The sequence below is a fragment of the Rattus norvegicus genome, chromosome 12, assembly GCF_021556685.1.
Source record: "Rattus norvegicus strain SHRSP/BbbUtx chromosome 12, alternate assembly SHRSP_T2T, whole genome shotgun sequence".
NCBI classification, from domain to species: Eukaryota; Metazoa; Chordata; class Mammalia; order Rodentia; family Muridae; genus Rattus; species Rattus norvegicus.
This window is the reverse complement of record NC_141545.1, coordinates 22,546,226-22,571,915: the sequence shown is the minus strand read 5'-3', so window position 1 is coordinate 22,571,915 and position 25,690 is coordinate 22,546,226. Positions and strand designations below refer to the sequence as shown.

General features: G+C 51.5%; 1 protein-coding gene across 1 annotated transcript in view; it reads left to right on the top strand.

The window, feature by feature from the left end:
* Positions 1-233: 233 nt before the first annotated feature.
* Positions 234-25,690, top strand: part of Fam20c (FAM20C, golgi associated secretory pathway kinase) — a 57,647-nt gene continuing 32,190 nt past the window's right edge. The window contains 3 exon segments of the mRNA NM_001012238.1: positions 234-1,346; positions 2,973-3,151; positions 12,419-12,497. Of these exon segments, the coding sequence (NP_001012238.1) occupies positions 757-1,346; positions 2,973-3,151; positions 12,419-12,497 (848 nt within the window). The 5' untranslated portion in view covers positions 234-756.

Below are 25,690 nucleotides of genomic sequence, written 5' to 3'. Positions count from 1 at the left end.
GTTCCCAGCCCGGCCTCTCCGGCTCCCGGCTCGGCGAGCGCCGAGGAGGCGCGGCGACACCGCGGGGCGCGGCCAAGGGGAGGAGAGAGCGGAGCGCGGGCTAGCGCCCGGCCGGCCGGGCCTCGCGGGGCCACGGCTCCGCCAATCTGCGGGCGCTGACGCGGGGGGCGGCTCCGGCGCGCTCGGATATCAGCGGGCCGGGCGCGGGGCGCCTGGAGCTCGGAGGTGCGGGCGCTGCGCTCCGGGTCGGCCGGCTGCACCTGCCAGATCTCCGCTTCTCCCTGCGCGCCCCCTCGCGCTCCCCTTCTCACCTCGGTCTCTCAGCCACTACCTGACAGCGCAGAGGAATCGCTTTGTTGCCCGCCCAGCACCAGGCATGGCCCAGCGGGAGCACCACGCTCTGGATCGGCTCAGTCGCGCCCTGGCGGGGATGAACAGCCGCGCCTTCTGCTTACACGCCCAATGAGTGTGGTCGCCGTCCCGGAGACTCTCGTCCGCCTCTGCTTTCTCTGTCACCACTGCCACCCACTCCACCGACGAGTGTCACTGGCCGACCCCCGAGATGGCCTGGAGAGCCGGTGCTTTGGTGGCGGGTGTCCTCCACGACGTCCAAATCTGGGGACAGCCCCCGAGCTGGTAGCTGCTTGTACACCGAATGGACCTTGACCCGCGAGTCGTTGCCGGCTTGGTGCCAAGCTGAGGGGCACCGGTGGAGCGCGCGTCCGGAACCCCCCAAGCCCGCTGGCCTGCGCGGTCATGAAGATGATCTTGGTGCGCAGGTTTCGCGTGCTCATCTTGGTGGTATTCCTACTGGCTTGCGCTTTGCACATTGCTGTTGACCTGCTACCCAAGCTGGACCGGCGCGCCACAAGATCCCCGGGGGAGCCCGGCTGCTCCTGCGCTCAGCCGGCAGCAGAGGCAGCTGGTCCAGGCTGGGCCCAGGCAAGGAGCCGACCGGGAGAGTCCGCCGGTGGCGACGCAGGCTGGCCCAACAAACACACACTGCGCATCCTGCAAGACTTCAGCTCAGATCCAGCCTCTAACCTCACCTCCCACTCCTTGGAGAAGCTGCCTCCTGCAGCGGAGCCGGTGGATCACGCTCCGCGGGGTCAGGAGCTGGGTTCCCCGCCACCCCGTGACTCCGCGCACCGGCCGCTGCTTCGAGACCCTGGGCCCGGACCGCGGGTGCCGCCCCATGGCCCCAGAGGGGACGGATCGCTCTTAGCCAAGTTGTTTGAGCACCCACTGTACCAGGGGGCTGTACCTCCTCTGACAGAGGGCGACGTCCTGTTTAATGTGAACAGCGACATCAGATTTAACCCCAGAGCAGCAGAGAATCCTGACTGGTGAGCACAGAATAGAAGGCTGGGGTGGGGCTAGCGCGTCCAACCCTTCGGGAATTAAAAACACCCCCCCCCCCACAAAGCTATTTCACATGCCAAGCATTTTGTGTACCTTTGGGGACCCTTAGAGGAGGCTGGTAGGGACGCCTGGTGGGCGGGGCAGATGTGCTTCTTGCCTTTGTCTCTACAAGGATTCTAGGGAGAAGGGCTGATGGGATTTGGGAAGCTCCCAGTACCCTGGTGTGGGAAGCTGGCGCCCCACCAGAAGCCAGGGAGCCCAGTGCTCCACCTACAAGGAAGCCTGCTGGCCAGCCCTGGCGATGGCTGAGGAAGCAGATGAATGAATATGTTGGAGAGGCAGCCAGGGAGAGTGGGAGCCGCCTTCCCCTGGGAGGGGTTGGGCTTCTGGCTCCGAGAGCGATGGGGTGAGCTGTTCAGGGTGGACATCTCCAGAAGGCCTGAATGTACCTAATAAGTCTTTTAAATTCAGTCACCGGGGACAAAAGCAGCTGAGGAGTGATGTTGGCAGCGTGGAGGCCTCCCTTTGTGACCGCTCTGCCTGGCTGTAGAGAGGAAGGCGAACCATCCTGGAGTTATCTTCGGAGCTTTGTGCCCACCCCCACCCCCACCCCACCCCCACAGCTGCACAGATCCAAATAAGCCCAGCAGAGTGAAATATTAACCACCAGCTGGCTAGAACAAATAACCTGCAAAGGTCCCGGGCAGCAGGGAGAGAGTCACCCGTCCAAAACAACCTCAGAAATCCTTTCTCCTCCTGGAATATGACCAGGCCCTGTGCCTTGTGTCTGCACATGTGAGCCGTTTGGTTGCTTCTGGTCTTGGCTGGCCAGAAACCATCCAGCCAAGGCTGCTGAGAGAGCAGTGAGGGTGTAGTGTCTTGGAGGGCCCTAGCCCTCCTTTCAATTCTAGTGGGGACAGACTGAAGTTGAAGGATCCTCACCTGTGAGTGAAGCAGAGCTTAAAGCTGTCCCTCTTCCCCTCCAGCCTAGCAGACTCCCGGAGGGTCTGTTCCTCCTTCACACAAGCTCATGGCCAGAGAAAGCAGGCGGCAGGTCTTCCCTCTGAACCTGGGCTGGACGACTCCATCATCCAGCCCTCCCCACCTTACGGCTGCCCTCGTGAAAATCAAATTTAGGCCTTTGCATCATTCCTGCCCCTGTTCTTTGGAACAAAGACAGAAAACTGGGGAGGTTTCTGGCTGACTGGGTGAGCCTATGACTTCCAGTTTGTCTGGTCCCAGGAGGAGCGGACAGTCCCTTCCCACACACTCCCACCTGACACTGTTGTTGTGGGGGGCACTTTTGGTGACCCCGGGACAGAGGTGTTGGGATAGCGCTGACGCTTTGGGTCTAGGCTAGTGGTAGTTAGGATTGTCTGTGGCATCTCTAGAGGGTAAATAGGAATTACAGGCCTTGAGGTGTGTTATTAGGTGGTAGAACCACAGCCAGGGAGGAAAGCGCAGACAAGGCACTGTGAAGGCAGCTTTTAGCCAACCTGTACTTTGAACCCAACATCGCAAGCCCTGACCCTCAGGACCAGCACCCCACAGTCTTTGGCCTCTTGCCTCTCTTTCTACTCTTGACCATAGTCTGCCTCGGTTTCTTGCAGGCCGCTGGAAGGTGCTGAAGGTGCAGAATTCTTGCCGACTGGTGAGGCAGCGGTGGACCTCTATCCTAACTGGCTCAAATTCCACATCGGCATCAACCGGTATGAGCTGTACTCCAGGCACAACCCAGCCATCGATGCCTTACTCCACGACCTCGGCTCTCAGAAGATCACCAGTGTCGGTAGGTAGCCACCTGCTTGTCCTTGGTACAAGAGTACCTTGGTGTGGATACACCAGAACTATGTGAAGTTGGCCTCCTATACAGGTGGATGGCAGGGGAGCCACCCTTGGTGGGGTGTTTGGGTGGCACCCTTGATGATTCCAGGAGCCAGAGGGATGCCTCAAGGCTTATTATCACCATGAAACCTCTGCCCTATTAATGCAGGGTGTGTTGACCCCTGGTAGGGTATAAGCAGATGTGTAGGCCCTCCCTCTCCTGTAAAAGAGCACCCTGATGACCCATGCAACACCTCTCTCCAGCACCTGTGCATGGGGCCACCCTTGTCTCTCCTGATGACCCATGCAGCACCTCTCTCCAGCACCTGTGCATGGGGCCACTCTCGTCTCTCCTGCAGGGGCAGCTAGATTGCATAGCTTCACCAGGGCCTGAGGCTCCCAGCCTGCTCCCTTCAGAGCTCAGCAGGGACTTGGGGATCTCACCAGGGGAGGGGAAGGACAAAGTCGGAGCCTGGGTATCCCACATGTTCAAAAGGAACATCCCCAGGATTTTAAGATCTACTAAGACAAGAAAAAAAATTTTTTAATTCAATTTTGCAATGTCAGGAGAAGAATATATTGGAAGCATTTTCTGAGCAGCTCGTTATCAGCTTGTAAGCGATTGAGAGGTGGCATAGGGCAGGCTGAGGGCTGGAGCTGTGCAGGAATGGCCCTGATGTGCCCAGCTGCACGTGCTTGGATAGCCTGCCATGTGTCTTGAAAGCAGATCTGCTAACAGGCACCCTCGGGTTATGGGCTTTGGTCCAATTGCTGACATGGAGCAGTTAGAAGCTGCCTGCCTGCCTGCAGCACCTACCTTTTTAGAGGTGTCTGGAGCTCTGCTGAGCTTTATGCTAGGCTCTTGCCTGGTAATAAACAAACAAACAAACAAACAAATAAACCAACCAACAAACCTGGACCCACAGCTTCCTCCAGCACCAGTTCACCTAATGAAAAAGAGTGAGTCTTCCACCCTCCTTCCTCCTGCCAGAGAGTGCACCCCCCATCTGACCTGTGAAGTCCATAGGTTTCAGACTAAGTGAGGAATAGTCCCTCTTAACACCGGCACTTGGTTACATAGTGCACGCCCCTTTCTTTCTCTTTGGAGCAGAGTGTGCATATTAAAGACCTACCTAAGCTGGACATGAAGGTGAAACCTGTCATCCAGCTATTTAGGAGGCTGAGAGGGGAAGATGGAAAGTCCAAAGCCAGCCAGAGTAACTAAAAGATCCTTTCTTAACATTAAAACTGAAAAGAGAACTGGGAATTGAGCTTAGTAGCCCCAGTGAGGGGCTGGGGCGTGAGTGGCTCAGTGGTAGAGCCCCTGCCTAGAATCCCCCAGTGAGGGGCTAGGGTGTGGCTCAGTGGTAGAGCCCCTGCCTAGAATCCCCCAGTGAGGGGCTGGGGTGTGGCTCAGTGGTAGAGCGCCTGTGTAGAATTTTCCAACGTGGGGCTGGGGGCATGACTCATCAGGAGAGCAATTTCCTAGCTAGTCGAAGGCCCTAGTAGTGAGAGCAGCTCTCAGAGGTACTGCTGCCTCTGTGGATCACACAGCCTAGGAATAAGGAGCGTTTACGACAGTGACCTTGAAGAGGATGACACGCTTAGAGATGTGCAGCAACAGCCTAAGATGCTCGAGTGCTGTATGATCCCCACAGCTGGCCAGACCCCTGAGGCTGCTTGCTTAACTTGTTGTTTCCTTCTCTCACTGATGCCTGGTCTATTCAGATGTAAGGGGTATCTATTTAAAGAGCTCAGAAATTAGGGGAAACTGGAGTTCCAGGGCCTCACCTCAGGGATTTCTGTATATCTTTGTGTGCTTACCTTTGAGTCCTCTACTCCAAGCCCCCGTTTCGGTCTGATTTACTCAGGAAGAATAGTACTTAGATGCCTGACCTCTCAGGGGATGAGCAGCTCTGTGGCTGGTGGGGAGCACCCTAGACTGTGGCTGGGCCTTGGTCTGGTGGGGCATCCTGGAGCCTGTCAATGTTCTTCTGGGAAAAGCAATCCTACACTGATGTGCTAGACCACAGAGGGAGAGAGAATTCTCACCCTGTCCCATCATGGGCTTGCCGGTCCCTCATTCTGCAGGTTCCCCGCAGCTCAGCAGCTTGGTGTAATAGATTGGTGGAGAGGGCCATTACCCAGGCAAACAAAGGACCTTGTCACTGCCACCTGAGCCTGAGGCCCACATCAAGCTACAAAACCTGATCCAACCTAAATGTGTCTGGGGTTGAAACATGAGTTTGAGATCCTTGTAAAGAGATGGCTTTCTTCCCAAGGTGAAGTGGCACGTGTTTCATGGCCGGGATTGTTGGTTGCAAGATTCTGACCCACTAGCTTTGGGGATTCCAACCAGCACGGTGTGCATCATGGGAATATTTCCTTTCTGGATCTGGACTCTGACACCAGCCCCCACGTGGAAGAGGCTTCAGTGTGTAAATATGAGTCCTCAAGACGAGTCCATAGCTCCTGCCTGGGGCAGCTGCCTGTAGTAACCACACTTCAAGGCACACCGAGCCTCTCCACCCAGGGACCTGCAGTCAGATAGGCACCTATATCTCCTCAGAGCCTCAGAGTTTATGCCTGAAGAAGTGGGCCGGGCCCAGACATCTTGCTCTGTAGGGAGTAGCCTGAATTGGGTGGCCATGGCCGCAGTGCAGTGCCCTGGAGTGCGCACACTCTCCTGGAGGCTGCCCGTGGGAGGCAACTCCCTGCTGCTGTGGCCAACCTGACTCATCCTGACCTACCCCAAAGGTCACTGCGGGGGTAAAGGTCAAGCCAGAGCGTTGAGTGGACACCTGACTCCTTGAGACATAGCCTCTCCTGGGCATTTACCTTAACATAGCCACGGGGTAGGTGACCACCCGGGTGCAAGTGGACAGGATCCGCTTCTGCCCGGGTGCTGCTGTGACCGAAAGTAAAGTGGAGCGGAACCTTCCAGCTTCCTCCCACAACTAGGGAAACCGAGGCTCCACCGAAGGGAGATTTTGCTCTTGGCTCGGGGTTCCCTCTGGCCCACCAATGATAACTTGGTTTTTATATTTTTAGTTTTGTGTGTGTACATGTCCATGTGAACCTATATGTATGGGTATGTGTGTTGTTTGTGCTTGTTAACATCTATGCACATGTGTGTACAGGGGTGTGCCCACAGGCAGATGCATATGCACATACGTGCCCATGGTGCGAAGGCCTGAATTTGGCATTAGGTGTTTCGGTTATTTTTCAATTTTACTTGGTGGTTATTTTTCAATTTTACTTGGTGAGGCGGCGTCGCTCACTGGATCTGGAGCTCTCCAGCTCTGGTATCCTAGTTAGCCAGCTTGCACCGGGGATTCCCTGACTGCCCCATTAGGGCTGGGACTACAGGCCGCCACCCCATCTGCACAGCTTTTTACTTGGGTCCTGGGCTTACAAACTCTGGTCTGTATGCTTGCACAGCAAGCACATTATCCACTGGGCCATCTCCCAGCCCCAGGAGTAATAACTTTCATCTTCAAGTTATTCATCTCGCTATGAAATATGGAGCTGGGAAATACTGTTGTGATGGAAAAGGACGCCAGAGGGGTTCCACGCCCTCTTGGAACGGTTCCATTAAGTCTCGCCTGTTTAGAACCTCTTGCTCCTTTTCGTGAGGCTCTGTGTGGCCCACAGCGCAGCTGGCCAAGGCCAATAGAGATTTATTTTTAGCCAGGCTCCAGGCTGCCTGGTAATGGCCTACTGCTGCCTTTAAAGAAAGACTCTGCACACATCCACCTCTGCTCAGCTGCAAATCAGACCACCACACCTTGGGCCGGGTCCCGTGATAATCAAATCGCTATCCATGTATAGTTATGAATGCAAACACTACACTTAAAATTGCTTGAGGAAGACGTCTCCCTGGGAGTGGAGGGTCCTGGCAGCCTCTGGCCTGAGAAACGACCTCTAAAGTGGCTCCATCTAGGTCAGATCAAGTCCCCACAAATCCAAGAACAAGGCAGAACAAAAGAAAAACAATTCCGCAGGACCGAAGGCCTTGTCACTCATTGATCTGCCGAAGGGGGAGAAGGGAGAGAGAGAGAGATGGGATCTGGGAAAATTGGTTGTGAGCTTCAGGGAACAAAGGGCCCAGGACTGGGGCACCCCTGGAGATTCTGCCTGTGAATTAGGGTGGGGGGGAGAGCCCATCTCTATCTGACAAGACAGAACTGTAGCTCTCACAAGGCAGGGCCAGACACAACAGTGTCACAGGGCCTCTGACTCAGGGCACAAAGTGGTTGTGTTGGGGTTGGGGGAGTATTGGGTGGGTGTTGACTGCCAGTCTCAGACTCCAGTGGTAAGCAACCTCCTGACATAACAGGGGACCCAAGATCAGATGCACCAGGGAGGCATTAAAGCTATCCTCTGCTCAGTGCCATGGGAAGGAAGGTCAAGAGCAAAGGTGCTGGGGGTCTCCAGCAGGTACCTGGGTGCCCCACTTCTCACCTCTCCCCCATTTTCTCCTTGTGCAATGGTTGAAGCAAGCCCTCACTCTCTTTGGCACTCTGCAGCTCCATCGGGGTATTTCTGGTGTTTCTTATGACTACCACTCTCAAAATAAAAGTGAGCTGTCTGGCAGACAGGATGACATAGTAACACCAGGCTGGAGGCCACTGGGGCAGAAGCTGCCCCACGTGTGTCTGGCCTGAGCCAGTAACAGGTTTAAAGCCTGAAGGCCTCACAGCAGGCCGGGAGCTTGAAGACATGGCCACAGCCTCTGTCAACTCCTGCTCACACCAGCTTGTCCAACCTCTTGTGTCAGGACTGGTTCCTGAAATGCCACCCTCAGGAACTCTGCCTCTAGCCTCCAGAGAGATGTGGCCCATTCCCATTCTCTCAAGTCCAGGATTGGCATGTAGAAGGGAACTCTGTACATGCCCAGCATCTGAGCTATAGGTAGACTTTCTCTCCTGTTCGGGGAGATGTGAGACAGGCCTGGAAGAGCTGAATGGTAAATTCTCTGAATGTGAGCCTTCCCTGGGGAGGCCTTCGCTTACAGTGCAAACACCTGCCGCCATTAATCTTCTAGGACAGACTTCCCTCTGCCCCTTAAAAGGCAGCTCAGGATGTGTGTGAAAATAGTCAAGCTTCTGCTTTACTGACCCCAAACAGAATCACCAATCCCATTTCCTAGATGAGACAGCCAAGGCCAAGCCCAAATAGGCGAGGGTCCCCAAGGGCCAGCAAGCCACATCTCAAGCGTGACCCACTGTTCTTTATTGGTTTCTTTTGAGATAGATTCTTCTGTATCCCAGAGTGACCTCAAACTTGCTGGGGAGTTCAGGATGACCTTGAACTCCTGATCTTCCTGCCATCACCTCTCCAGTGCTTAGGATAGAGCCTCGGGAGTGCTAGGCCAATTAACCTGCACCCTCAGTCCCCAGTGGTTCTTTTAAAAGTCAAATGATTTTATTTAAAATGTGGTCTCGGTCCACCGGAATCCACAGAAGTCCCTGTTATGACGTGCCCTACCTGGAGCTTGTGCCTCTGCTTCCTACAGAACCACCTCTCTGCTTTAGTAAGGAGCGGGAGGTTTGCTCTAGATATGGCCTCTCCATCTGTCGCCATGAGAAAACACATGCTGTACTGGCCCTGCCACCTCTTAGCCCCTCGACCCTGATCACACATTTATGACCTACTTCCGCAGTGCCCAGTGGGGATAGCATAGTACACAAACTGGTGGGTGTTCATGTCTGTTGCTCACCTAGACAGACACCTAGAGCCTTTGCTGTAACAAAGCAGTTGGCATCAGATATATGGGGTCTGGGTCCTGAGCAGAATACCCCTTATTAGCTTCAGACAGCTTGCAGGGCTAAGGGTGAGTTGAGTCAGGAAAGAACCTTAAAAACTGTACCTTAGTCACCTCAGAGCCCTGTGTGCTAAAGTTCTTGGTTGACTCCTTGGGAGAGCTGGTCACATACCACATCAGAGCCATAGGGAGGCAGATCGGAGCCCCTTAGAAAAAAACTGACTGTGCTGGGATGTAGCCCAGTGGTTAGAGTACTGGCAGCATGAACAAAGTCCTAGGTTCCATACCCAGCACTGCACAGACTAATCTTAGCATTGAGGACATGGAGACAGAAAGGTCAGGAGTTCAAGGTCACCCTCAGCTATATAGCAAGTTTGAGGCAAGCTTCAGTTACATGAGAGCCCTATTCAAAGCAAGAAAAGCAGGCGGCAGTGGAGGGGTGGGGCGAGACCAAACTGACAAGATTAACACAATATTTTGCTATTTGAAAGCCAGGATTACAAACCTTAAAAAGAGCCCGGTTCATGAAGGAACCATTAAATCCAGCAAGTCTCTGTTATTAAACGGAAATGGAACATGCACCAAGACTTAACTGTGCCACAAACTCTTAATCGCTTCCTTCTTTCTCACCTTAACAGAAATGCAGTGAAATGTTCATTGTGCAAATTTAGAAAGCACAGATAAGGAAAAACAGAAAATTAAACTCCCCCCACCAGTCTCCCAAGGGAGAGGAACAGGCTTGCTGCCCGTCTGTGTATCAGGGCTGAAAAGGAAAAAAAAATCCACATGTCCTGTCTTTAGGGGGAAAATGAGGTTCCTGCAGTGGGAATGTTTCATAAGAGCTGCTTGCTTAATAGTTAGATCCAAGTGTTTTGCTGTGCACTCGGGAGGAAGACTGGGGGTAGCCACATATCTTTCAGGGTCACCACCAACCACCTGCCCTTATGCTGTGCTTACATCCTGAGTTTGAAAGAGAGCACGCAATACATGAGGGCCAGAGGAGGGCAAAGTCTTCATACGGGCCGATCTGATCAAGTGGATCCCAAAGTCAGTCTTAAGTCCTGGACACAGCCTGTCATACACAGCAAGCAGCCAAGTTAATGGTTGGGCAAGGTCTAGTCCCAGAAATGTCCCTCACTAATCCCAACAGAGGGACTGTCGTCACTGTCTAGGTGAGTCCAGGCCACTGCTGTTCTTTGAGCCTGATCCTCTCTACAACCTAGTGAAGTAGGATTGTGTGACTTTCTCCGAGAAAAAATTACCTGCTATTCCTATAGAGAGCAACAGTGACAGGTCAAGGCTAGCTTAGTGAACCAATGAATGTGTTTGGGTTACTTTCTAGAGCATGAAATGCCCCAAAGGCAGCTGTACCACAGGAAAGGCCACCGTAGTATGAATGAGACTTATGAAAGCTGCATCTCTAGAGCCCCCTGCTTGACCTGCAGGGAGTTTGGCCTGTGAAGAATTCTCTTTGCCCCATCCACTGTTACTGCTTATATAAACTAGGAGGGGACCTTGTGAGTTTTGTAAGTTTCAGGAACTTCCTAAGTTATTTACTTGCTAAATCTTAATGAGCCTCCCACCAGGAGTAATCTTTTTGGTGGGTGGGTCGGTTGGTTGGTTGGTGGGTTGGTCTCAGTGTTTATGATACAGGGTCTTACTATGTAGCTGTGTCTTTCCTGAAACTCACTGTGTAGTCCAGGAGGGCCTTGAACTCATAGAGATCCACCTACCTCTGCCTCAGACTCCCAAGTTCTGGTATTAAAGGCATGTGTAACCAGACCAGGACGAAATATTTTAATTTGGAGGAAATATTTACACAAGGATAAACCAGCATCCATGATCCCATTTTATAGAAGGGGAAACTGAGGATAGAAAAACAAAAATTCCTTCCAGGATGCCCAGCCTGGGGAATCTAAGAAGACTTGAGCATGAAGATCAGACTGGACCATCTCTGATTTTCTTCCACTGAACATTTTGGGGTTTTGTTTGTTTGTTTGTTTGTTTTTGTTTGTTTGTTTGTTTGAGGCAAGGTCTTATTATATAGCCCTGGCTAGCCTGGAACTTACTCTGTTGACTAGGCTGGCCTGGAACTTATAGAGATCCATTTACCTGTACTCTCAAGCACTCATATTAAAGATGCTCCACCAAACATTCAAACTTACTGTTCTGTGGTATTTAACACCCACCTACACACACACACACACACACACACACACACACACACACACACACACACACCTGTGAGTATGCCCCACTGGTCCCACCAGCCACAGTCCTCTGCCATCCTGTTATGCCTGGGAACCAAATGGTGAGAGCATATCACCTAACTGTCTTCAGCCTTGTTAGAGGGATTCTGGAGACTCCCAGATAACCTTTCCATCCCTTGCTTACCTCACACCCTCACCAGGACCTATGTCTGCTCTTTTGTGACCAGCCCTATGCCTCTCTCCCCTAGGAGTGGGTCTGGCGATGACCTCAGGCCCAGCACATGCCTGCTTTGCCTCTTACACCAAGGAATCTAAAGTTACCTTGCAATTTGCAACTTCCTATCTACCCACATGTCTGATGCAAGCTCTGGCTGTGTTACATCTGTAACATTATCTCTTGCCCAGAGCCTGCCATAGATACACGATGCCTCTACACTACACACACCAGGCAGGTTACGACGTGTATGGGCATGGCCACACTGTGCCGTGTGATAGCCCTTCCATATCCCTGTACCTGAACAACCCGGGAGTCCTTCACAAGGCTAGACCTAGAACTGGAATGCCTCTGATGGTGTTCCTTCCATCTCCTTCATCAGAAAAAGGGAAATCCAAGGTTGGGGGAAGAAAAGTCTCTTTTCAAATGCATTGGATTCCCAATCTGGTGAGATCCCAGAACAATGTGACTTTTAGAACTATCTGAAGCTTTCATATCCTTCCACGTCCTGATGATATAGATGCTTGGATCTCTTCAGAGTGACCACTCAGACCATCACTAAATCCTAGTAGCTTACCTGTGCCCAGCCAAGCAATGGTGTGTGTGTGTGTGTGTGTGTGTGTGTGTGTGTGTGTGTGTGTGTGTGTGTGTGTGTGGTGTAGATGTGTGTTTGTGAGGGTGTGTTTAAGTGACTGTGGAGGTATTTGTGGGGTTATGGGGAGTAAGCAGGTGTGTTGGTAGAGTATACATGTGTATGAAGGCATGCATGTATGTGGCTGCACTCCTGAACTGGCAAGCAGCTGCATTTGCCATCCCCTGGGCCTTTTGTGGGCTCACACTATGGAGTTGGCTCAGACCCTACTGCTACATCAGAAGGGGCCCCAGGCAGCTGGAGCGTATCATTGCCGAAAGCCCTAACTTCTCAGGTACAATTGGGATCCCCTAACCACACAAGGAAGATCTGGCTCTACTGCCCAGGAATAGTCAGGGACCCGAGGCAGCCACTGAGTCACCCTGTTTGTTCTTCCCTCCCTCCTGCAGCCATGAAGTCAGGGGGCACGCAGCTGAAGCTCATCATGACCTTCCAGAATTACGGGCAGGCGCTATTCAAACCCATGAAGTAAGTGCCTGATACTAGGGTGGACATAAGGCCGGGCTGCAGTGTGCAGGTATCAGGCCAGGTGGGGAAGGCACCATTTATCTGGGGGTGAACTGCGGTGAGGGTTAAGGGAGTACCCAATCTGTCTGTACCCTCCTTGTCTCTCCCCAGCCTTCCACCACCATTACATACCTGGGGATGGTTCTCTATCTTGTTCTGTGAGGCAGAATGCTTACATTTATCAAGGGGCTGACAATGTTGACATGCAAGAGACCCCTGGATAGGAGACTACATTTTCTAGCCAGCTCAGGGGCTATGAGGGACTCCAGACAGGGCCGATGTCGCTGTCTAGAGCCTTGCAGGTGGTATGGCCTGTTCCTCACTTAGCCTACTGTCCAGTCCATGTAGAAATGGAACACACTAAGGGATCTGTGGAGAGCTATCAAATCTTCATCCTAGGGAGCCGGAGAGATGGCTTAATCAGTAGAGGATGAGACCCAAGCTGGATCTGTAGCACCCATGTAAAATGCCAGGCATGGTATTGTGTGCCTGTCATCCAACGCTGGGGTGACAGAGACACTCACTGGCCAGTCAGTCTAACTGAACTGGTGAGCTCCAAGTTCAGAGGCAGACCCTGTCTCAGAAACTAGGTGGGAGTATCCATGCATGCACACACGGTCTCATCACAAGATTGTCGTAGAGTGGACTCTCTACCCCACAGAAGAGGTAGAAATCTTATCACCATAACCAACGTGGGTGTAGCACTTGACCACCCGGAACACTCAGGAATTCCTAGAGCACACCTATCACCACAGGCTGGCCTCTCTGAGCGTGTGCGAGCATGTATGTGTGCATGTGTGAGTGCATGCATTTTTGTGGCAGACAAATCACACTCTTTACAGCATTTGCAGAAACAAAGGTCAAGGAAGGCATGCAGGTTGCAGGACTGAGGCTGCAGTGCAGTAGGCTGCACTCTGGATCCCCAAGGACAGCCCAGCTGTACGTTGGCTGAACAGATTTCATTTCTCTGCCCTGATTTTTTCTACCAATCCAGCTTTCCCTGTTTAATCCTCAAAATAAAATAAAATAATAAAATAAAAATGCCAATCAGAAACCAGTGAAAGCACTTTGCTGTTCCTGGTTATCCTGTGTCCCTAGGCAGACCAGGATGGGTTTTGGAGGGGAAAGTAGGACTACCTGGGTTCCCAGTGAGAACAGTCAGCCTGTTTCATATACAGGAGCCCAGACCTGAGAACCAGCCACTCCCACAAAGCAAAGGAAAGTCGGGCCATAGGGCTTAAACCGGGAGACCATGAGGCCCGTGTTACTACCTGTGGGGTGGAGTGGCCGTTGGTACCTTGTGGCTACATGGTGATGTGGCTAAGAGCACAGTATTTCTTTCCTTCTTCAGCATGAAAGTGGAGTTTTGTATGTCCCACAAGCATCTGCCCCATGCAGGGAGTGGTGGCAGCTTGGCATGAGAAGAGCCTTGAGCTGAGGTCACCACTTGAGAGTATCGTATACAGTCAGTTTAGCATTGGATGTCCCTGGCCCTTAGGAGCAGAGCAAAAGGTCCCCACATAGCCTGTAACCTCTGTGGTCATCCCAGGATGTCCTAGAGGGCCAGGTGCCTGGGAGAAAGACATAGGTTCGTGTGGTTTCTCAAGGACGCTTTAGCTGAGATAGAATCTCACTGTATACCAGGCTGGCCTCAAACTCACAGCAATCCTCTTGCCTCAGGCCTGTCAGAGTGCTGGCATTACAGATGCGTACCTCCACATGTTACTTAAAGGAGGCATTCTTCCTCCCTCATCTCTCCCTTTCTTCCTCCTCTCTCTTCCTTCCTCCCTGTCTCTCTTATTCTCCTTCCTTGGGTACAGCCATGAGCCTACCCTGGCCTCAAACATGTTCTGTAACTGAGGATAACCCTGAACTTCTGATTCTCCTGTTTCTGTATCTATAGTTCTGGGATTATAGGCAGGTGCTACCACACCATATTTATGCAGTATTGAAGATGGAAGGAACCCAGAATGTTATGCACACTAAGCAAGCCCTCTACCAACTTAGCCACATTTTTAGCTCCTGAAGCAGGCTATTTTAAGACCTCTGTTTTTAACAAGGACAGTTCCTTGAGAACCTGCCTGTGTAGCAGCCAGGGCCAGTCCAGGTGACAAATGGATCAGAATAGCCTGCTGCTAGCCAGGACCTGGGGACAGTAAATGAAAATGACAACATATACACCTCCTTTTCAGCTGAGTTCCAAGGGCATGAGATCCAGGAAGGAGGTGGGTTTGGGCTTCTTGTCTGAGAAGCGTGTCTTCAAGCCTGGCAGAAATGTACAGACACATCCAGAGCTGTCCAAAGAGACTCCTTATGGACCAGAGCTTCAGGACAGCAAGCCCTAGAAATCCAGATGTCCACATCAGTGGAGATGGGGGTGCTTCTGGGTTCTGACTCTTGCCCCATCTCTGTGTGAGTGGCTGGGAGAGGATGCTATGTTCAGCTGTGGACAGCTGCAACCGCAGTCACTGACAGGCACTTGAACAGCCTGTGTCCCATGGGCTCTGAGAGAAGAGCGGGGCTCTGTACTCAGGGTTTTTGTGTTTCGTTCCTGCAATGCAGTGTAAAGACAGGCTGATCATAACCACATACAAACAGGGAACCTGAGGTGCTAAGTGGTGGTGGGGATCCAGAGCCCTATAATGAGGCCCCACCTGGCAGGCACTACCACGTACCTGGGTGCTCACATAAAGGACTGAATTTGGAAGCCCATTGGGAATCCTAACCTTTCCATCTTATCCAGGGCTGTGATTGGAACAGTTAAAAAAAAAATAGGAGGGGTTGGGGATTTAGCTCAGTGGTAGAGCACTTGCCTAGCAAGCACAAGGCCCTGGGTTCGGTCCCCAGCTCCGAAAAAAAGAAAAAAAAAATAGTGTATGGCCTGGATGGCCAGTCAGGTCAGGGTGTTGCTGGGGAAAGAGGTTGAGGAAACTAAGTCTCAGGAAGGAAAGGGATTTGTTTAAGGCTAGTCTGAGACAGAGCCTCAGGCCGTGCTTGATTTTCTCTTCCAAGTGGGCATGGGGAGTATGGGAGGGGTTCCCCATGCCAGCAGGTTTGCTGTAATTTTCCACACTGTCTGTCTGAGTCATTTTGCTCTTCCTCCATGGACCAGGTCTAGACATTTTTGGGCACCCGAGACCGATAGACTCCAGCCCTCTTTCCAGCAGTTGATAATGCTGATGACCTTGGTCAGGACCCTGGACCTGATGCTACACCCATTGTGGTTCAGCCCCTCTGAGGCTGTGGAATGATATAGTTGTAGTTCTTGTCAGTGGCCTTAAAAACTCAACACCCATGATGGGAAGTGAGGTGACTGTTCAGTCAGTTAAATGCTTGCTGCACAGGTAAGGACCTAAGTTGGACCTCTAGAACCTACGTAAGAAAGGCAGGTATGGTGGTGCACACTTATAATCCCAGCAGTGGGCAGTGAAGACAGGAGGACACCTAGGACTCACTGTCATTCCGTATTAGTAGTTGTGTGGTTTCGTAGGCACTGAAAGATACATACCCTGCAGGCATGGTGGATCACGGCTGTGGCCCCAGAACTTTGAAAGCTAAGGCAGGAAGACTGCCATGAGGTTTGAAGCTAGTCTGGGATGCAGAGTGAATCACTGTTGGAGGAGGAGGAAGAGGAAGAAGAGGAGGAGGAGGAGGAGGAAGAGGAGGAGGAGGAGGAGGAAGAGGAAGAGGAAGAGGAGAAAAGGGAAAGAGAGAGGAGAAGGAAGAAGGAAGAGAAGGAGGGAGGGGGAAAGAGGAGGTAGGTGGAAGAGGAGGAAGAGGGAAGAGGGAGGAGGAACACACAGCCAGCAGTGCAGCCCATGAGCTCTTGGCAGGAGGAAGGGCTTCTTGCTTTAAAGCAGTGCTTCTCAGCCTTCCTAATGCTGGGACCCTTTAATACAGCCCTGTATACTGAGGCGACCCAACCATACAATTATTTTCATCGCTACTTCATAACTGTAGTTTTGCTACTGTTATGGATCGAATGTAAATATCTCTTTTCCGAGGCTCTCAAGCAACCACTATTAAAGGGTTATTCGACCCCCCCCCAAAGGGGTTGTGACCCACAGGTTGAGAACCTCTGCTTTAAAGTATTTAATCCTTTTAATTTTTGCTATTAGAAAATGTGGCTTTCCTGATACCAAATGCACACCATGCCTTCCAACCCGCTCAATTGATTCCCATAGCTTCTGGTTCTGATTGACTCGGGGATATGTTACTACTAGCTTTCATTGTTCTAAGAGGAAACTCCTTAAAAATCCAGCTGACTCTCCCCACCCCTCCCCCAGCACCCGACAACCACTAATCTCCTGTCTCGCTGTGTGGATTTGCTTATTCTGGGTTTTCGCAGGCCTGGGATCCTGCAGTGTATGGTGCTTTGTGTCTGGCTTACAGTGCTGTAGTCCTTTCAGCGTTCATCCATGCCAGAGCGTGTGTTAATGCTTCCTTTCCTGTTTATTGATGAGTAATAGTCCATCGCATGGCTGGACCACACCGTGTTTATCCATCCAACTGCTGAGGGGCATGGATTGGTCTCATAGTCTATAATGAATAATGCTGTTTGAGCCTTTCCATGTGGTTGCACGGACATGTTTTGGGGGTTCACATGTGTGTGAATGCATGTGTGTTGCAAGAATACGTTCCCTGGAGGGAGATAAACAATGTATATACCCTCCTCTGATAGTAAATAAATAACTTGACCGAAGTTTATTTGTTGTTGCTGGGGAACCAGTACATTTATTGGGCTTTCAGAGCATGGATGAGGGAACCCTTGGCTGTCACACCTGAAAGCCTTCACTCAGCATGGAAGATGGCTAATCTATAGCTGTACAGATGGAGCCCCACCACCACTTCAGTTAGCCTCCCCAACACAATAGGCCAGAGGTTCTCAACCTGTGGGTTGTGACCCCTTTGAGGGTCACATATCAGATAACTTTATATCAGATACTTACATCACAATTCAAAACAGCGGCAGGATTACAGTAATGGTGTGGCAATGAGACAGTTTTAAAATTGGGGTCACCATAACAAAGGGGCTGCATTAAAGGGACTCAGCATTAGGGATGTTGAGATCCACTGTTAAAGACTCTAACAGACATCTCTTGGGCCCCAGATGCCACATGCAATTAGGGCAGAATTGTATAATTCCAAACCCACTTCTGCTCATAATGGTCTCTTGCAGCAGACAGAGCTGATCCAATGAAAATGGTATTTATTTTGCTCAGATAACCACATTCTATCACCACCTATGTGGTCCATATTCATTGGCCAGAGGACGACCTTGAGTGTTGTCTTCAGAAACAACATCAGCCTTCTTTGAGACAGAGTCTCTCACTGACCTAGAGCTTACCAAGTAAGTTGGGAGGGCTGGCTAGAAAGTCCAAGAGATCTGTCTGTCTCTACCTCCCCAGCACTGGGATTACAATCATGGGGCATCACGCCCAACGATTTCAAATGGTTTCTGGGCACTGGACTCAGGTCTTCATGCTTGCAAAGCAATTACTTTATGAACTTGGCTATCGCCGTGTTTTGGGTTTCTAAGGCATGGGCCTTGGAAGGCTGCTGGATCTCTCAACACTCTCATTTGTTTATACCTTGTTTCCATGGTAGCTGTGCCATTTTTATCCCACCTGCACAGCCCAGGGTATCAGCTTCCCCAGTCTTTACTAACACATTCTGGCATCTTTCTTTGATGATAGTTGCCCTCATGGGTGTAAGGTGGGACTTCACAGTGGCTTTGACCAGAGTCTTCTCACAAGTCTGTTAGTAGGAGTTGCACAAATTGAGTATTTCTGCTGTCTTTTGGCTGGTTTTATGTCTGTTATCAAAGGACTAAATGACTCTTATTGCGTGGATGGTATCTATTGAGGGACAGGCTATGAGTTTTTAGGATATATGTTTTATTCATTTGGTTATTTGTGCTTTTGGTGAGCTATTTAAACTTTAATATAAAAAGAAAACTTTTGTGCATGGTAGGGAAACCATGAGGCCTCATGGGAATTCAGTTTATTCTCTGCCCACATAGACTTGCCAGATGAGGCCTGAGAGCTCATCCCAAGTCTACCTTTGGGAGTTAGCCTAGGATATGCCCTGGGATGCTTCTCCAGAGGCTGCTTGCAAGAGCAGAGCTCAGCAGGGTGGGGTCAGTGCAGGCCTCAACAATACAAATATCAAGTTGTTTCTTGGAAAAGAACCTTCCAGGCATGCCCGAGGCTGCCCATGATGCATTGTGGCTGTCTCACGGCAGACATACTCATCTAGTAGCAGCACATACTTCCAGAGCTCCTGGGCTGGGCCTGGCACAGAGATGATTCAAGGTCCAGGCCTGTGAGAAAGCCACAGGGCTGTGAACCCTGAACAAGGGTCAGGTCGTTTGCGTGCTGAGTAGGGGATAAGGCCGTATGTATCCAACCCTCCAGGTTTGCTCTGGCTGCTGCTTATGTAGTCATGCACAGAATGTGTGGGAGAAAGAGCTCCTGAGGGACAGGCAGATGGACCAGCAGGCTTCCCTGAAGAGGGTCAGGGCTGGAAAGAAGGGCAGCCTTGCAAGAGCAGTCAGCTGGAAGCCGCCTTCAGGGAGGCCATGATGAGTATGAAGTTCAAATATGTCCAGGCCACAGGAGGAGCCCTGTGCACAGTCTAAGAGGTGGTCTGACAACACCAGGATTAGGTCCCTACAAGGCTCCAGCTGCTCTGTCTGAAGCAGAGGCAGCAGGTACTGGACGCAGATGTCCACCCTGGACTTCAGCTCCTTCCCCTACAGCTGCTTACCAAGAGTTCAGGGCTAGATACGGAAGTAGGGTGCCATGCTGGAAGATACAGGTCACTCATTTCTGTGGGGTTCCGTGGGGGGAAGTCTGGAGTCTGAGCACAGATGTAAGCACTGAGCAAGGATGGGCAGCAGCCTGATCTGGGAACGTTTAGGGTTTGGACACTTGCTACTAGCTCGGATCAGTATTCAGGGTGCGAGAGTACACGGTTCCTGCATTGGTACAGGATGGGAGAACTGGGGAGAGGGAAAGGTGGCTGTGGGAAGTGGGGGTGAGGAAACAGGCTTGCCAGTGTGATGGGGGAGGATGCCTAGGAAACTGTTGTAGTCTGATGCTGATAACTGTAGCTTTGTTGCTATGATGATGATGATGATGATGATGATGATGATGATGATGACTGAGAGTAGCTAAGAGAATATGACTTATAGTTCATTACTGAGGGAAGTCAAGGCAGGAGCTCAGAGCAGGAACCTAGAGGCAGGATCTAAAAAGCAGAGACCATGGAGGAACACTGCCCACTGGCTTGACACCTGTGGCTTACTCAGCTTGCTTTTTGATCCAGCCCAGGACCACCTGGCCAAGTGTGACACCACCCACAGGACCTGTGCCCTCTCACATCGATTATTCATGCCTCGTAGACATACGCAAAGGCCAATCTGCTGAGGGCAGTTTCTCAACGAAAGTTCCCTTTTCCAAAGTGACTCAAGTTTGTGTTAAATTGACCGAGACAAGCCGGGGGGGGGGGGAGCCTTTCACTGGGCACAGGGATGGATGTGGGAGCAATGAAAGAGAAAACGCTTGGCCTTGTGCCTGTTACTATTTGGGGACCCACTTGAGACTTCCAGGTAGAGGGGCACAGTACCTGGAACACAGAGGGATAGCTCTTAGGTCAAGTACAGCACTTACTGTGTGACCCATCCCTCCAGACCGTTCCCTGTGCTGTGCATAGCTGAAGCATGAGGTCCGGGACCCTACCCTTCCAGAGGGTCATCTCTAGGGAGGCAGGGGGACAGTGTCTCCATCCTTCATGTAACCTGCTCTTTATCCACTTGATTCCTGGCTGCATTTGTCTTTACTTCCCGTGGGTTTGGGAAGAACATTCAGCACAACTGCCTGAAGTGGTCCAGAGGTAACTCAGAGAGGGCGATCCCAGCTGGGAGGGCACCTCAGCCTCTGAATAGTGTGACAGCATATCCCACATCCTACCTGGCCAAACCCGAAGTTTCCCCATCTTTCAGAGCTTTCCATACCAGTGGGCTGGGGCTGAGGTGTCAGCAGTAGTGTGGAGAAGGGCCGCCATAAGTGGACCTCACATGAGGGAAGGGGTCTTCGTCTAGGATGTTCTGGACAGCCAAGTTACTATGCAGTTACGTGGCTGTGGGTGGTTGTGTGACTGGGCAACTGAGTACTTAGAAATCACTTAGATGCCCATAGGCATCTGTGTCACTGTGGGCTGTAGTGTAGCTGGGTGGCTTAATAGCTGTGGGCAGTGGTGTGGGTCATTTTGTGTCTGAATAGTTGTGTGACAAAGTTAGGCGATGCAGGTGGGTGGTTTGGGTGGCTGTGGGTAACTGGGTGGTTGTATGTAAATGCCACCTCTTGAGCACACATCATGTTCTTTAATCTTCCTGGATATCACATGCGTGTATTATTTCGTGATGGACTTTCCTTCACAAAGCTTAAACAGGTGAGAGTAAACAAGGACCAGGCTATAGGCCAAGGTACCTATAAGCCAGGATTCCTGGCTTAGGTACTAGGCCCTTAGGGTGCTACTGCCTGATCCTGGATCCAAACACTGTCTGGTAAAAGGGCATTGCCATTCTATCTCAGGCTGGTCTGGAACTTACTCTTTAGCTCACGTTGGCCTCGAATTTGCAGGAATCCTCCTGCATCAGCCTCTTCAGGGCTAAGGTTGTCAGCATATACCACCACATCTAGCCCCTCTGGGGCTTTTCCTCGTGTTTTACAGCATGTTGGTGATCTCAGTAGTCTATACTGAACCCAGCAGTAATATGACTCACTGTCCAGTGAGATCACAGTAGGAACCTTATACCCAGACTGGGACTAGTTCTTACGGTGGACATCAAGGTCTGTGGGTGGCCTCGCATGCTTTCTGTGCAGATTGTGTCCTTGGCCTGGCTGCTCAGGGGATAGGAGGTAGCAGGTGACAAAGTGAGACCTACAGCTCATCTGGCCCAGCCTACATATAGATGGACATGGGGGATGTCTGGTCATTAAGGATCCCAGCTGAGACATACCGTAGAGTCTATCCTGACTCCCAGGTACAGAGCACTGGGGAACAGTGGATGTGACACTATGGGCCCCTTTTCTCTTTGTGTTCCTTTTTGCTTGGTGATAGGAAGCCTGGTCACCAGGAAGAAGGGGTTGGGGAAGAGCGGGCAGAAGGTGAAGAAGGAAGGGTGGGGAGACATTTTTCATTTCACAGAAACCTAATACTCGTTTGGCCCCAAGAGCAGATGTTATGAGCGAACGAAGAAAAATACAGAGTGCCTGCAACCAGGCTGGAGAGATGGCTCAGCAGTTAAGAGAACTGGTTGCTCCTGCCTAGGACTCAGCACCCACTTGGCAACCCATAACCATCTGTAATTCCAGCCTCACGGAATCTGACACCCTCTTCAGGTCTCCATGGGCACCAGACACGTTTGTCGGGCACTTAGATACATACAACCAAAACACTCATATACATAAAATAATAAAATTAATCTGGGGTGGGGGAAGGTACCTGGGACAGTGGAAACATCTCAAGCAGAGAGCTCTTGCTTGGGGTCAGCCATCTACTCCAAAAAGGGCAGGACCCTGTGATCCAGGTTGTTCAACATTAGAAAGGAAAGAGAAAACTGGGAGGGAAGTCAGAGAGTTTCAGAGGCTGGGCCCACCCTGGAAGGAGGCCTAGTGTGGTCCTGGGCTGAGGAGGAGACCTCAGAGAAGTTCTAAAGACAGGAAGGGTCGGGACCATGTTCCTGAGGGGGGGGCAGGTTACCTCAGTGTGTTCCTGGGGTACGTAGGGGATCTCTGTGTGTTCCTGGGGAGAGGTGACCTCTGTGTGTTCCTGGGGAGGGCAAGGGACCTTAGTGCAGTCTGACAAGTCAAGCAGGACATCACACAGGGGTAGCCATGGCAAAGCTCAGCAACACTCAGGTTTGAAGCCCAGTGAGCGGGGTTAGAGATTTCCAAGGATCTGCTGGCCTGCTGGTGAACAGCTCACACTTTGGCTGCTCTGTGCCTTCACCAGGCCCCCAAAGCAAACAGATTGCCCAATCCTGGTCACGGGTGTGGAGCCAGCAGAGGCCTGGGCCTGGCCAGAAGTAGACAAGGACCCTTTTGTATCTACTGTCAGCTCACACTGGTCTCCCAGCCTGTGCCCATCCTTGGCTGTTCTGAGGCCTGGCCTCCTGGCTTTCTGAGGCTTCCATGTGCTCTTGAATGGAGACTTGAGGTCAGAACTTAAACCTTCAGTTGCTCATCAAGGGGTAGCCTGAACCCCATCACATTATCTGGGTTGCCCATGACTCATGCTCAAGGGAGCTGGCCTGTGGGAGGGGGGGACATGTCTGAAAGGTATCCTTCATAAACCTGGATGACGGAGTCATCAGGGAAAGCCTGTTCCACGTTCCATATGGTCCAGCTTTCTCAGCTGAACCACCATGAAGAAGACACACTTCCCTGTCCCATGAGACAGAACAGTGCAGAGGCCATTCAGAGGGGAACAGATCCCATTGTGAGGGGAGCACATTGAGGCAGAGGAGCATAGTAGAACTCTGGGAGTACCTAGAGACAGGCATGGCAACCCTACTACCAGCTCTAGGTGCCATATGTGCTAAGCTGCCTTGTAGCCAGCCACTCTAGCTAGTCTAAATGGTGGTTCTCACCCTTCCTGATGCTGTGACCCTTTTACACAGCTCCTCATGTGGTGGTGAACCCTCAACCATAAAGTTATCTCGTTGCTACTTCATGGTTGTAATTTCGCTACTGTTATGAGTCATGGTGTAAACATCTGTTATGCAGGCTTTCTGATATACAACCACTGTGAAAAGGTCGTTCGACTCCAAAGAACAGCCAAGCATGGGCACAGCTTGAGAACCACTGGTCTGGAGAGTAGTGTTCATGAGGATCTGGAGCAGCCACGGATTCTGAGGAGAGCACCTCAAACTAGGATCGGAGGTAGAGATTGGCCACGGGCCACAGGCACAACCTGTGACTGCCTAAGTCACTTTCTGAACAGCATCTGATGAGAACATGGGCTGTGGTACCCTTTTATCTGATGCTCCCTGCAATACACTAGGCAGCCAGAGCAAGAGATGACCCACGATGACATTAGAGGCAAAGCTGCAGACACAGGGCCAAGAGATAGCTTTTTGCCAGGACCTGGGACCAGGAGGGCAATTCTGTGGCTGTGGACACAGGAGATGCTGGGGACAAGTAACAAGGACGTAAGCATGAGGAACAATGAAAGGCGTAGGGATGGGAACAGGCCTGGAGGCCACTCAAAGACTCAGGAGCCGGAGGGATGTAAGTCAGTCTGTGATTGTGCTGTTTAAAGAGTCTCTTGGCCGAACGTGGCGATTGTTAGAGGCCAGGGAATGAGACCATGCCATGAGCAATGGGGTGGGCCCCACTAGGACACTGGCATGAACACAGAGCCCAGCACCTCTGGACATCTTGAGAGCCTCTGTCTGATTCCTCAAGCCTCCCGTTGAGGCTGTTTCAGGAAGTAGATGGCTGGTGGGGAAAGTGCTATACCCCTAAGGGCTTGCTTGGTGTCCCTGAAGAGGTTGCCATGAGTATTTGCTGAGGGCTTAGAGACCCAAGGCCCAGGCAGAGGGGAGAGGCTCAGTAGACCTAACTGAGACAATGGAGAACACCCAGTGTGAGGGTACACAGCATGCAGGAAACATGCTGGGTGAGAATATACAGCTTTATGTACATATATGTGTGTATGTGCTTGTGTGCATAAGTGTGTATTTCATACATATTAATGCGTTTGCATAATTCATGCACGTGTTCTTGTATGAACGTGTGTTGCACACGTGTGGGTAAGTGTCGGATATGTGTTCTTCTATGTACAGGTATGTATTACATATACAAGCTCACGTGCGTATTGCATGTATATGCTTCTGTGTGGGGTTGTAGGTGCACATGTCTATTCCATGTGTGTGCTTGTGTGTATGGATGTTTATTACGTATGCTCCTGCATGTGAGAGCACTGCATTGCTCCTGTCTGATGCATATGTGTTTTTGTGCTGCACGTACACACGTGTGAGTGAGCATGGTGAACATTTCTGGACTATGTGGTCCAGGGCCACATAGTCGCTAACTACATATGCAGTGGCAGCTGGAACCCGGACTTGTGGAGCAAATGCTGTTGGGGGTGGACATGTCCCTGCAGTAACTTTGGTGTCGAGGCATTACCAGCCGTTGCTCTCTTGGGAGCAGCCTTCTTTGTCTGTGACCTTCCTTGCCACGCTGGCTCAGGTGTAGACAATCGAGTCATTTCCTGATCCGAGGATGTTTGTAGTCCCAAGAACACCATCCAGATTAATTTTGAAAAACAAGCAAGCAGTAACCCTGACAGAAGATCTGGGAACCAGCAGGAGTGCAGGAGCCTCTGAGGCCTGGATGCCATCCCCCACAGAGAGCCTGTCCTCAGCTGAGCCTGGGCTCACCCTGCAGGTACCCTTACTGGTAGCCTGCCTAGCACCTCTCACAGCTGCTAGCTCCTAAGTTCCATTGTTAGCAGAACAAGCAGACCTTAATGAGGTCCACGAAAGTCCTGAAAGGCAGGGGCGGAGCTCACCAGGCAGAGAGCCCTGTGGGGTGGCTGAAGAGTCTCCCTTGCCGTCTCTGCTTTGTTCATCCAGTGCCCTTGTGGCCGTTCTCCTGCTGTCTAAGGGTCCCCGTGTCCAGCTCTGCAGGACACAGCTACTCTCTCTCTATTTCTATCTCTCTGCAGAGCTGGGTCTCACCTCCGGCTTCTCTCCACACTGTCCGACTGGTCAGCACAGCTCTTCAAGCTGTTCCTACCACTCATTTGTCTTCTGTTTCTTCTCTTTTCGAGATGTTTTTCACATCAGATTGTCCTCAAACTCACCATGTAGCTGAGGGTGGCGTTGAACCTGGGATCTCCTGCCTTGACCTCCTAAGGCCAGGGATTACAGGTGTTCATTCTCAGTCTGGGATTTTTTTGTTTGTTTGGGTTGCTTTGGTTTGGTTTGGTTTGGTTTGGTTTGGCTTGGTTCGATCTTGGTACTAGGGATTAAACCCATGGTTTTAGTAGGTAAGTCCCCTACTGGCTGAACCACATTCGCAGCCCTGTCCTCATTTTAATGGTCCTCTGGCTACTAAGGTCCCACCAGCCCCCTGGCACCC